This window comes from Barbus barbus, assembly GCF_936440315.1.
Source record: "Barbus barbus genome assembly, chromosome: 22".
Classification (NCBI taxonomy): Eukaryota; Metazoa; Chordata; class Actinopteri; order Cypriniformes; family Cyprinidae; genus Barbus; species Barbus barbus.
Window position 1 is genome coordinate 24680836 of NC_136750.1, and position 12053 is coordinate 24692888.

Sequence of the window (12053 nt, forward strand, 5' to 3'; positions counted from 1 at the left end):
GCCTGAGAACATAGGAAACTAACGAGAGGAATGATTACAAATCAAACACCAAGAGCCACTAGGTCATTCACACGATCCAGATGCTTGCGCTGGCTGAAATGACTTTGGACCATGCATTCATGAGACTGTATCCAAACTGGACAGACATTATTTAAACACAACCCAAGGCCAGGTATACAAACTCCTAATGAGCTATGCATTAGCAACAAGCAGCCACAGGCCATGGGAAACATATGCTTCTTTTGCTTTTTGAGGACTAGTATCGTATTTAAAGGGAATAATACACTGTAAAATAAAGAATGTTGTACAAAAAAATACTATTTCAGTCTTTCAACTTCAGAATTTCACATTTAATTCAGTGTTACTTTTAAATTTAGAAATTTAGCAATTTCTGAGTGAAAATTGTTTCTACGCCATTTCCAGTTGTACATTTCAAATCCTTGAACTATTAATTTGGCCCCAGTTGTGCGGCATATTATTATATTCATGTCCCAAAAAGGATACAATACTGCAAAACAACTGGGCTGCAGTTCATCCATCTTGATTTAGAGTGACAGTCCTGTTTGGACTCCTTTACAGTAACCTTTCATTCACACTGGCACTCTTCCCATGAACACATTGTCTGGGAGAAGAACTAATTAACTTTCTGCATAATATGATGCTTCTAACAGTATGTTTCATTAACATAGCTTGTCCCTTAGGGCTTGCAAGATGGCGAGTGTGGCAGAATATGAGCAGAGCACCACCTTACCAGTACTTTTCATTTCGGTGACAGGATATCTATCATTGCAGATAGCGCTTGCCTCTGAGGATAGAACAGATTCCCTTTTGTAGTCAGAAAACAGAGTTGTTTCGGAGTCCTCCACAGAGTCCGCCCTGTTTGTGGGTTTTTGGACGAGAAGAAAGATGACTAGATTATTTGACATGACTGCTACATTTCAACCATGACTTTAAATAACTTTTCCAGAGGTTTGTGATTACTAGATATATTTTTGTAAAAATGTGGGCAAGCATTACAGGCTATTGCTAAAATATTTTCTCATTTCTTAAACTCATATTCAAACTTAATTATACGGTAAAAACTGTAATAATATGAAATGTCATTACAGTTTAAAATGTCTATTTTAATGTTTATGTAATTTATTCCTCTGGTGGAAGGTATCTGAATTTTCAGCAGTCTTCAGTGTCACATGATCCTTCAGAAATCATTGTACTGTGCTGATCTGCTGCTCAGGAAACATTTTTTGTGGAAACAGTATTTTTTTTTTTTTCATAATTTAATGAATAGACATTTCAAAAGAACAGTATTTATGAAATATTTTTTCTAACAATTTAAATGTCTTTTTACTGTCACTTTTGATTAATATAATGCATTGTTGCTTAACATAAGCGTAACAAAATTTCTCTACTACGCACAAACCTTTGAAGTATTTAATTAGCATCTTAGACAAGAAAATTAATTCTTGCCTAAAAAATTAAATGCAGTTTTCTAGGAATCCTACTCGGCTCGTGGCATTAGGGAGGCTTAGTCGGACATGTAACATCCCTCCATTAGACATGCTATTTTGCTGTTTGAACAGGATGAACAGAATTGCGTGACTTTTTCAGTCACAAGCTGATTAAGAATTTATTGCAAGTCTGAGCCTAATTGTAATTGGACCGTGTGGGATATGGGAGTCTCGTGTGCTGGGTAATTGGGGTGCATTTCTTTAGGTATGAAAGAACAGCCATTACCAAACAGTTCTTATCATCATGTGTTCCAAGCAGGACGTGAAAGGAGTGATGTCACAGTATACCCTGATGGAGTTGAGAGTGTGCTTTGATGTATTCTTATATAATGAGACTCGGAGGTCTGAAGATTTTTCCATAAAGAAGGGATGATGGTGCTTATTCACCTTTCGTTTTTTATTCTCTCCATTCTGAAACGTGGCTACTCGCACAGCGTACGCACCTGAAAAAATATCTGGCACTAATGAGTGCACACTCCAGCGAGAGAGACATATGCCTTCTACCAGCTTTTTAATATCTTGTCTTGACTTAGTGTTATTGCTGCAGTTCTGCATCATTGGCTGAATTTATTTCATCATGGCATGACTGGAAAGAATGTAAAAAACATTTCACATGATGGAGGTCTCCAGAGGACATTTTAGGCCAATTTCAACATATATTTGAAAGATTATCTGAATTAAAATTTCATAATGTTCATTAAATAATTTCCCTCAGCATTGAAAGAAGTTTCACAGCATGAATGTTTCAATTTGTTATATTATTAGTGCTGTTTGCTAAGGCAAGCATTACTATCACTCATACTTGTACTTCGCCCTGCACTTTTACATTTACATTTAGTCATTTAGCAGACGCTTTTATCCAAAGTGACTTACAAATGAGGACAATGGAAGCAATCAAAACCAACAAAAGAGCAACAACATGGAAGTGTTATGATAAGTCTCGGTTAGCCTAATGCAGTACACGTAGCAAGTTTTTTTTTTAAGAAAACGAATAGATAGAAAAGAAACCAAGTGTTTTTTTTTTTTTAAAGAAACAAGAAAAGCCAGCAGTTAAGAGAATAAGTATGCAATTGATAGAGGGTCAAAAGTGTGGGGTTTTTTTGTTTAGTTTTTTCATAAATAAAAAGAAGACAGATACAATAGAATTAGAATAGAGAGTGCTAGAGTTAGAGGGTCAAATAAAGAAATTTATGCATTTAGAAGACACTTTTATCCAAAACGTGCATTTAAAATTATGCATTATATATATGTTATTTATTTATCTAATTAATTTAAACCAGTGTGTTCACTGGGACATAAATGATACCTGAAATTGTGGGGGTTATTGAGGAGAGCTGAAATTTCATTCATAGTTAGGTGTTTTAATTCATAATTTCAAAAACTGGCAAAAAAGATCTCATAGATTTACATTGAAGGGTCCCAAAACATATATAGGAGTTTTTAGGAATCTAGAATATGATCAAAACTTGATAGGCTTTTTTTGGGCTAGTAAGCAACGACCAATGTCCTGGCAACCATCCCCAACATCCTAGCATCATGCACAGGAACCAGTCTCATTTTCCTCAGAAGTTCAGAGTCTTTCAGATGTGAGCAAAACAGTCAATGTTGTGATAATGCAATAAATACAACAGCAATATGAAGCGTGACAATAAATCATAATGTTAAAGCTGTAAGTGCAGATATTATCTCTATATATCTTATTTATAGGTCTGTGTGAGAGACTATCTTTCACTGAAATATGCCTGAAATTCCAGGTTATGGTGTTCTGTCTTTTCTCTGGGGTGAAATGATGTTAATGTAGTGCGCGTCTGTATCAGGACCGCCACTCTGTCAAACTCTAATCACCTTGCACTTCCGTCGCTCTGGGCCAGAGTGCACTGAACCACTAATGTGAGATCGTACACCTCATTAAAACTGCCAGCGAAATATTTATCTACCCCAGCCGAGGGGGAAATGATAGTGATTCCATTGTGGCGTATATGAGTATGTTGTCTTCCAGCGCCAACGATGACATGCTTTTTAACGCTGTACTCACAGAGGCAACCAATGAATGATGCTAATTATATTACTTTGGCGTAGTAGTCGAGAACCCGATGGCAGGTATTGACTAAACAGAGATGGCTTATTAGGATAGAAAAGCAGGTAAATTTCTCTTAGGACTTGCATATTGTTTTTCACTATTTGCAATGCTAATATTTACACACATTCATCCAAACTAATTGAATAGACAATACATTTTCAAACTATACAATTAATTAAATTTTGGCAGTTGTGAGTGTGTTATTCTGTTAAATATATGATTGTGTTTATACATTTCTATGTAACCAGGAAGTTAGGGGTGTAACGGTTCATATAATTCACGGTTCGGTTTGATACGACATGGTGTTACGGTTTGTTACGTTTTTCGATACGGGGGGGGGGGGGGGGGGGGGGGGGGGGGGGATTTATTGCTTCCGTCGCAATGCTGGAAAAAATTCTGTTTAAAACCATGAAGGCGAGCCAATTAATATCCCATAAGCAACATGCAAACTTTGCGCAAGAGTTAGGGGTTTTTTCCAGTGCGCGCCTGTCCGCTACGCCACTGGGCAGACAGAACGTTGCCGGTTACGTTGTTTGGGCTGCCTTGTTGAGCGCAGTGGCACTGAGAAAATTATATTTCACACACTTAAAGCTCTTTTTTTCCCCAAATGTAATCGGATTAGACCAACAAATCGTTCGGTGTGTAATGCGTACCGAACTGAAAGCCTCGTACCGAATGGTTCAATATGAGTTCAGTATGTGTATCGTTATACCCCTACAAGAAGTTATGAAATGATTGTTGACACATTTATGAAGCTTTTTTTGTTTTTGGTCAAATCTATTTGTCAAAAATTATAAAATGTAGTTGAAATTTTGGTACTCTCAGCATTGTTTGTTATTGTCTATGAATAAACTTATCCTTCTGTTCACAGGTCAGTGAGAATGCAAAGCAGGACCTTAAAGATGGTCTTGCTCTCTACAACACAGACAACAACATTGGGCTGAGAAATGCCTGGAATATCATCCAAGCTGAGGTACTCTTTGTGGAATAATGAAAATTGTGTCACTCTAATATCAGGTTACTATTAAAATGTATCATTGCCCCCCCCACCACCACCCCATGACAGTGGAAGTGTTGTGGCGTAACTGGTTACACAGATTGGCACGAGGCTCTGAAAGAAAAGGTGGTGCCCGACCGCTGCTGCCAAGAGCATTATCAGGAGTGTGGCCGCAACTCCACCAACATGTTCTGGACACGGGTGAGTGGACAACTGTACTTAAACCAATAATGTTGCCATAATTCCCCAGACCTTTAATCGCCTTGACGTGTGCAGTGAACTATACACACACTGCATTTCAAATGCACGACTTTCTATTTAATCATCCCCATTTCAAATACATTTGAATTGTCGCTCTTATATTCATTAAAGAACATTTCTGATTTGAGACAGGATCAAAGAAAAGACCGGAGGTGATAACAGAGGATTTCTTTTATTTCTCTCTTCTGTCCTTGAAAAGAGTTATTATTAATAAATGAAAGGCAGTAAAAGCCATAGATTTAAGACATCTCTGTTGGTAGGAGCTCTAAGTGCGTCTGTAAAGTGCCAGAGTCATGTATCTTTATGTATTCGAGCTCACTTTTGGACACTGGATGCATTTGTCTTCCCTATGGGAGCTGATTTAACTTATGAAAACTCATTTTAATGTACTGAATGTTTAAAATGAGATTGTAGCGAGGCAATGGTCTCTTGAGGGAATATTTTTTGTGCCATTGACAGAGCTGTACACGTCAAACTTTCACACTGTCTTTATCTGAAGCTTTTAGTTACCACAGAGGTACTAATGGAGTGTTCGCAGATGAGACATTTCCATTTAGTGAATTTCTTAATGTTCTTTTCAAAAGCTCCTTTCATTAAAGCAGAACAAGCCATACTTGAAGTTAGCAAAGCTGCCACGAGAGAAAATTTCAAATACATTTCTCGATTTCCAATGCAGAAACCTTTGTGTTGTCTTCTAGGGAAGGAAATTACACAAGGACACATTCGTAGTCAAGTTAGTCTGAAACCGTAAGCCGTTTAATTGTTGAATTTATCTTCTCCCACAGAAGCAGCTAGCCAACAAAAGGTCTTAAATTGCTTTAAATTTACAGAACAAGAGGAATTAGTCAGAAATTTTGACATGAGGCTATGTGCCATATTGGAAAGTATTATATTGTATTACCGCCAGTTTTTGGTTTTTGCTGGAAATGGAATTCCTTTTCAATGCCTTAGTGTGAAAAGCAGCCCACAACACCGCCAACTCAAAGCTGTTTTTTGTCTCTTTTTTTTCTGCATAGCCACATACAGTATATCGCTGAATGTGCTTTTTTTCAGTCACTGCGCGTTGAAAATGCAGCCGCAGCAGTCGCTAAAACCTATTCCACCACTGCTGGACTTCAGCTCATTTTCCCTGGATCAGAATTAACAACTAGGAAATTAGAACGTGATACATGCACAATCTGTTTGTATTAGTGCTTTCGCCCAGAAGATAAATCACATCTCGTGACTCTTCCTGTCTTCCAGGGCTGCTACGAGAAGGTTGAAGAATGGCTTGAAGATAATAAGCACCTACTCGGAACCATCGGCATGTGTATCTTGGTAGTTCAGGTAAGATTGTGTGCGCTGGTGTGTGCCATCACTCAGCGTGTCAAATGCAGGGGTGATAATGAGCGTGCCTGTCTCCTCTGGTTCTGCTGAAACAGTGAAGCGCCACAGTCAGCCCAAGAGAGAAAAGGTGAACCGCTCATTAGGGCTTGCTGATACTCGAATAATAGAAAGTGAACCTGTCGGCCCCACATGATGTCTCGCAGCGGTTCGTTATAGCCCTAGAAAGCCCATGAATTCAATGTATTTGATTATCAGCGCAGCCTGGTCTAGTGTGTACATTCTGCGGAGGCGCTTTGCATTAACGTCAGATTTTTTCCTAGAAAAGTTAAACTATATATTTGACTATATATTTTGTCATGTTTGTCACTTTTAAAGTTAGCAAACTGAACACGGGAGTATCTCTTAACAGTTTCACAGTTCAAGTACAAATCAGTCATTTATCACATGGCAGAAATATAAAATGTGGTAAATAGTGAAAGAAGCCCATGTTGGATTAGGCAAAATGGCCTCTCGATTAATCCATGAGTTCTTGTAAATCTGTGGTCAGTAATTACCTGCAGTTTATTGAGGATAATAGTGCACAGGGGGCTTTACTGAGTACTTTTCTCAGTGTGGACCAAGAGGTGACCGCAGGCTTGTACACTCTTGCCACATAATCCTCCTCATGGGCTGAGCGGGGGCAAAATCACGAGTGATTTACTTGGATCTCATCCAGTAAAATAATCTGGTTTTTAGTTGCTAAACTGTGTGCTCTGTAAGTGTTTTGTCATTTTAAATTATTAGCGGGGCTTGCTAACGCAATACTTAGGGATTTGAACAAACCTCAAAGCACCATGGTATGTACCATAAATGAAAATAAATTTCATTTTTTAATTAATGAAATGAATCAGAATGTAACAGTAAAGACATAAATGCTGTTCATTTGAACTTTCTATTCATCAAAGAATCCTGGGAAAAAAATGTGTCAAGGTTTCTACAAAAATCTTAAGCAGCATAACAGTTTTTAACATTGGTAGTAATGAGAAATGTTTCTTGAGCACCAAATCAGTATATTTTTGATGATTTCTGAAGGATCATGTGGCCGGAGTAATAGCTAAACAAAGTTTAGCTTTACTGTACCTGGTAATATTTCACAGTATTGTTTTTATTGTAATTTTTGGTTATTATAAAGAGACTTTTAAAAAAAATCTTGAATAGTGGTGTACTGTACATGTTGTAAAAGTATGGTAGAACCATGTTACAGCATCCAGGAAGCTTTATAATACTATGATACTTTGTTAGTGTACTGTAATTCTTTCTCTTAAGAACGCATAGATTCTGAAGGAGTTTTTCCCTACGGTTTCGACTACAGTGCATTTCTAGTTGTCAGACATTGCTAGGGGCCTAGACTTCACCAGTAGACTCCCACTGAAGTCTGTGTGAGAGTCTGCCAAGATTTACAGTTCCGTTTCTTTGGGAATTGACAGTGTAAAGAAATAGCAACGCGATACCTTTAAAGCTCACAGATGTGAGAGAATCCGATTTAATCGACACACAGAGTGGTGTTTCCTGCTCATGTGATAAAAACTGCAGGTTCTGCAGCTTTAAGAAAATGACTGTGGAATGTCGACCACCGCTGTGCGTTTGATGTATCAGGATAGATCTAATAATGAACTTCAAAGAGTCAGTATATTTGCAACACATTTCCGTTTACCTCCATGACACTATGCTCCACATCACCAAACCTCTTTTTCTAAAAAATGAGGTCAATTTTCCAAAGAGAGTATGTAATACCTGGAGAAAGCTATTCACTGGCAGCTGCTTGGCTGATGCATGCAGCCCTGAAAGTATGTGGCCTGTTTGCTGCCACCTTTACTTACTGAACAAAAACAACAAAAATAAAAATACAACCCTTCAAATAAGCTGAACAATGGCTACCAAATGTATAATAATATAATGAAATAAAAAAGGACAAAAAAAAATGCAAATGGAAAAACACGTTTTAATAAAATGTTTTTAAAAAGGAAATAACTGTGATTTATGCATTGCTTTAAAAAACAGTTTGCATTAAGGTTAAATTTGTTAACATTAGTTAATGCATTAGGTATCATAAAAAAACAATGTTTTACAGCATTTATTAACTTCAGGTTGTATAAATTAATGCTAATATATATTATGAACAAACATGAATTAACTGTGAGACTTCCATATTTATAAAATGAAATGAACTCTTAATGAATGCGTTTACATATTGTTTATGGTTACATCAATACAATATCTAATGCATTAAATAGTAAATAAACTGTAAATATTTGCTTTCCCATCAATCAAGAAAGCCGCTTTTTGCCAGCTGGTCACATTATGGTCTAGTCCCATCATCTACCAGCAGGGGATAACTGCATATGCCAACCAATCAACCGACCAACCAGTGACCCCTTGAATTTCCTAGTGTTTAATTAGGAATATATCCAGTGTGTTGACCCAAGCCATCTGTGTTTGCTGACATGTAGCTCATGCGTTTCACACTAACCTTTACATTTGGATTTTCTCATTCCAGCTCCTGGGAATGGCCTTTTCCATGACACTGTTCCATCAGATCCACAGAAGCGGGAAGAAGTATGATGCTTAACGAGGCCGTATCTTAAGGGAGGAGCCCTGGTGCATTATGGGACAGACTCTGGAGGACAGCTCCTCCTCTTGTATCTAACCTTCACCACTGGCCAACCCCTCTTCCCATTAATTCCCCAGCTTATACCTTCCCATCCTGTATAGACTTCAGCCACGGTCTGTCTCTTTTCCACTCTTTCTCCCCTATCTGCTCATCTGCCAAAGAGACCCGGGGACAGAGAGGAACCAGAGGACCGACTCTTGGCCAGAATACTCCCCATGAGGCCCCTGACTTTCTTAATCTCCTCTAGAACCTTTATTTTACGCTTGAACTAACTCACGTTTGTAGGAAGGAGAATAATGACAACAAACTGTGTAGCTTTACTAATACGTAAATCCTTCTGCGCAACATATAGACGAGATGAGAAGACATCAGACTGGAAACCTTCAGGGTGGATGACGTTGAAAAGCATCGCTCATCATCACCTCCATCTACAGTGTAAATGACAAACAGCTCCATTTTAGTATGATACGGTTTTGTACGAAACAGAAAACTTGTCATTTCGGCTCAAGACTTTTTAGTTTGTTTTTATAAGTGACTTTGCCCCAACCCCATAATTGTCATTTTTGTGCACCTAAGGATTGGAAGAAGCCGGTAGAAAGAGTTTAGCGAGGTATAACCGGGAATTTGAGTTTGTCTGTGTGTGTTGGAAATGAGTCTTTTCTTATGTTTAAAGGTTTGTGATTTGAGAACGCATCGAAACGTGTCGAAAGTTTCACTCTGATGAGAACCATCACAATCTAATGTCAGTATAATGCATCAAACCGGGACTGTTTTTCCATATACAGACTGTTTGATTAGCCAGCCGTCAACGTTCATGTAAAAACATCCTCTTTAACCACTAAAAGGTCATTTTAACCAGACTGCTACTGAAACTCTGTAGCATAGACAATGAAGCGAAGTTTAAGTTAGGTTACAAAAGTTGGTAAACTAGACAAGTATAAAAGGCAGAGCTTTGTGAGTTTGACCATTTCCCCATGTTTTGCTCATTGAATTCGAGTTCGTACCCCAAAGAATGTCAAGACAAAGCCTAATGATACAGATTCCAGCTAGTTCATGTTTGCTAATTTCTTATGGGACAGTAAAGTTTAGGTTTTTGGAAGACTTAGAGTAAAATTTATTTACTCACCTTCATGTCAGATCTGTAGGACTTGCTTTCTTCCATGGACACAAAAGGAAATAGTTTGAAGAAGCTCTATGCTGTACAACAAAAGACTTGATGCTTTCAAACTCTAAAAAGGTGGTTGAAAAATACTGCAGTAATATGGCATATGACAGACTGGTGCTCTACGGTTTTTCAAGTTTTTTTCACTCCAAAACTTACTTGCTGAGGAAAAGACTCATTTGTGCATATGCATAACCAAGCTTGGTGCGAGTGTGTTACATACTTGTTGAGTGTCTTACTTTTAATATGTAAATGTGCTGAGCTGCAAGACGTTTAAATTGTAATTTTATAGAACTTTGTGATTGATGGGTGATCGCATTCAGCAGAAATGTTCTGACCTTTCTGACAAGTTCTGTGGACACATATTACATGTGGGCTAGATAATGACTTAAATTGGTGGTCTGTTGTCCTTTTGTGTCCTTTCGGAAAAAAAAAAAAAAAAAAAAAATCACAGGGTACAGAGTGACACGAGGGGACAGAAACTTCCTTCAACTATTTCTTTAAAGTCAGGATATCTAGCACTAATGCCAACCCAACAGAACTGTGAAAATTGTCAGTACTGCTTCATTGCAAGACATAAGTAAAGTATTAAAAGTTAAACCACATACAGTACAGCAGAGCAGAACCAAGTACAAGCACAGTCATAGTGTTAGTTATAATAATAGACTGTAATCCAGCAGCCATAATTCATCTAGAGAAAAAGTGTCTGCAGTGTTTCGGTTTCCGCACACCTCAGCTTTATAGCCTATGCTGTTTTTCTGTCTCTCTCGGCTCTTTTCTGTCTCCATCTGTCTTTTAGTTTCAAGCTGGAATGGTTACATTCCTGCTGAAAGGGGTGATAACACTTCTGTTTCACACAGCCTAAAGGGACTTGCTTCAAAGCAAATGCATCTTGATGAGGAAGTTTTGAAGTGAAAGTGTGTTCATCAGCAGACAGTTTTTAGGGGTTGAAAATCACTGAGCAATAGATGGGGCGTGATGATGGCTGAGAGACAACCAGAGTGGGGTCATCTGATGGTCTCCAATCCAGTCTGTCACTGAGACTACGTGCCGTCCCTTAAGAGCTCAGTGTGTGCACGGTGTTAGTGTGACCGAGAGGGACGTAATAGAGCACTCGAGATGGAGAGAGAAATAATAACACCTCATTCCATCAAACACTCACTGACACACAATCTTTGTTTACTGTATTTTAGAAAAATTGCTTTACATCAAGAAACAGTTGGGACCAGAAGTGACAGCTACTTCTAACGTTCATCCGGTGTTGAAATGGAGGGGAAAGAGTGCTTCTGCTCTGGATGAGTGTAGGAACTCTGTCACTGAACACTGCTGCTATAAGAGCCACCTGCGGTCATTACGATAGTGGAAAAAGTCAAAGACTGAGAAACTGCAGACTCAATTTACTCACACTCTGCCTGCAAGCATTTAAAGTCAACGTGAAGCCAAAATTGACCCCATTTACTTTTTTTTATATATATATATATATATATATATATAAAAAAGAAGCCCAGTTTAGGTTACTAAGAGTGGCTGCATAACCTACTATAAATTTTACCAATAGAAAAAGCGTTAATGTCGGTTAACTTCTAAATGTTACAAATAATTACAGATTTGAAAAAGGTGCATTACTGTCAGGATACATCCTGTCCCAACCTGCATTTTATTTAATCAATGAACATACTATTTTACTCATGTAAATGTAAAATGGGTTGTCAAGGGTGTTTCACGTTGGCTTTAAGGGATTTGTGCTATGAGGCATTTATATCAGGAGGACTGAAATCAACAGCATTTTTCCATCAATTCCGCAGGATCACCATCGCTAGCGAACCGAAACAATGCAAGAAAATGTTTTAATATGCAAGCCTGTCTCCATCCAGTAGGCCACAGTCAACATTATTACCATCATAAATGAAAATGCTTTTTTGTGTTACGCCTGGTGGTCTGGCTTCAAACCCATTTTTGCTTCATGAACACCGTGGAGTTAGTCAATACTAGCTCTGATTAGGTTTGCACTGATGCGCTCCATCTGCTCCGTGTACTGTCTCTAACCCCGCCGCGCTAAACTTCAATGA

General features: G+C 38.2%; 1 protein-coding gene across 1 annotated transcript in view; it reads left to right on the forward strand.

Moving 5' to 3' along the window:
• The window catches only part of LOC306888048 (tetraspanin-9-like), a 77018-nt gene extending 66644 nt beyond the window's left edge, over positions 1–10374 (forward strand). The window contains exons 4-7 of the mRNA XM_079446149.1: positions 4460–4561; positions 4655–4786; positions 6089–6172; positions 8709–10374. Coding sequence (XP_079302275.1) covers positions 4460–4561; positions 4655–4786; positions 6089–6172; positions 8709–8780 — 390 coding nt within the window. The 3' untranslated portion in view covers positions 8781–10374. The remainder of the gene's footprint in view (positions 1–4459; positions 4562–4654; positions 4787–6088; positions 6173–8708) is intronic.
• The last annotated feature ends 1679 nt before the right edge of the window (positions 10375–12053 follow it).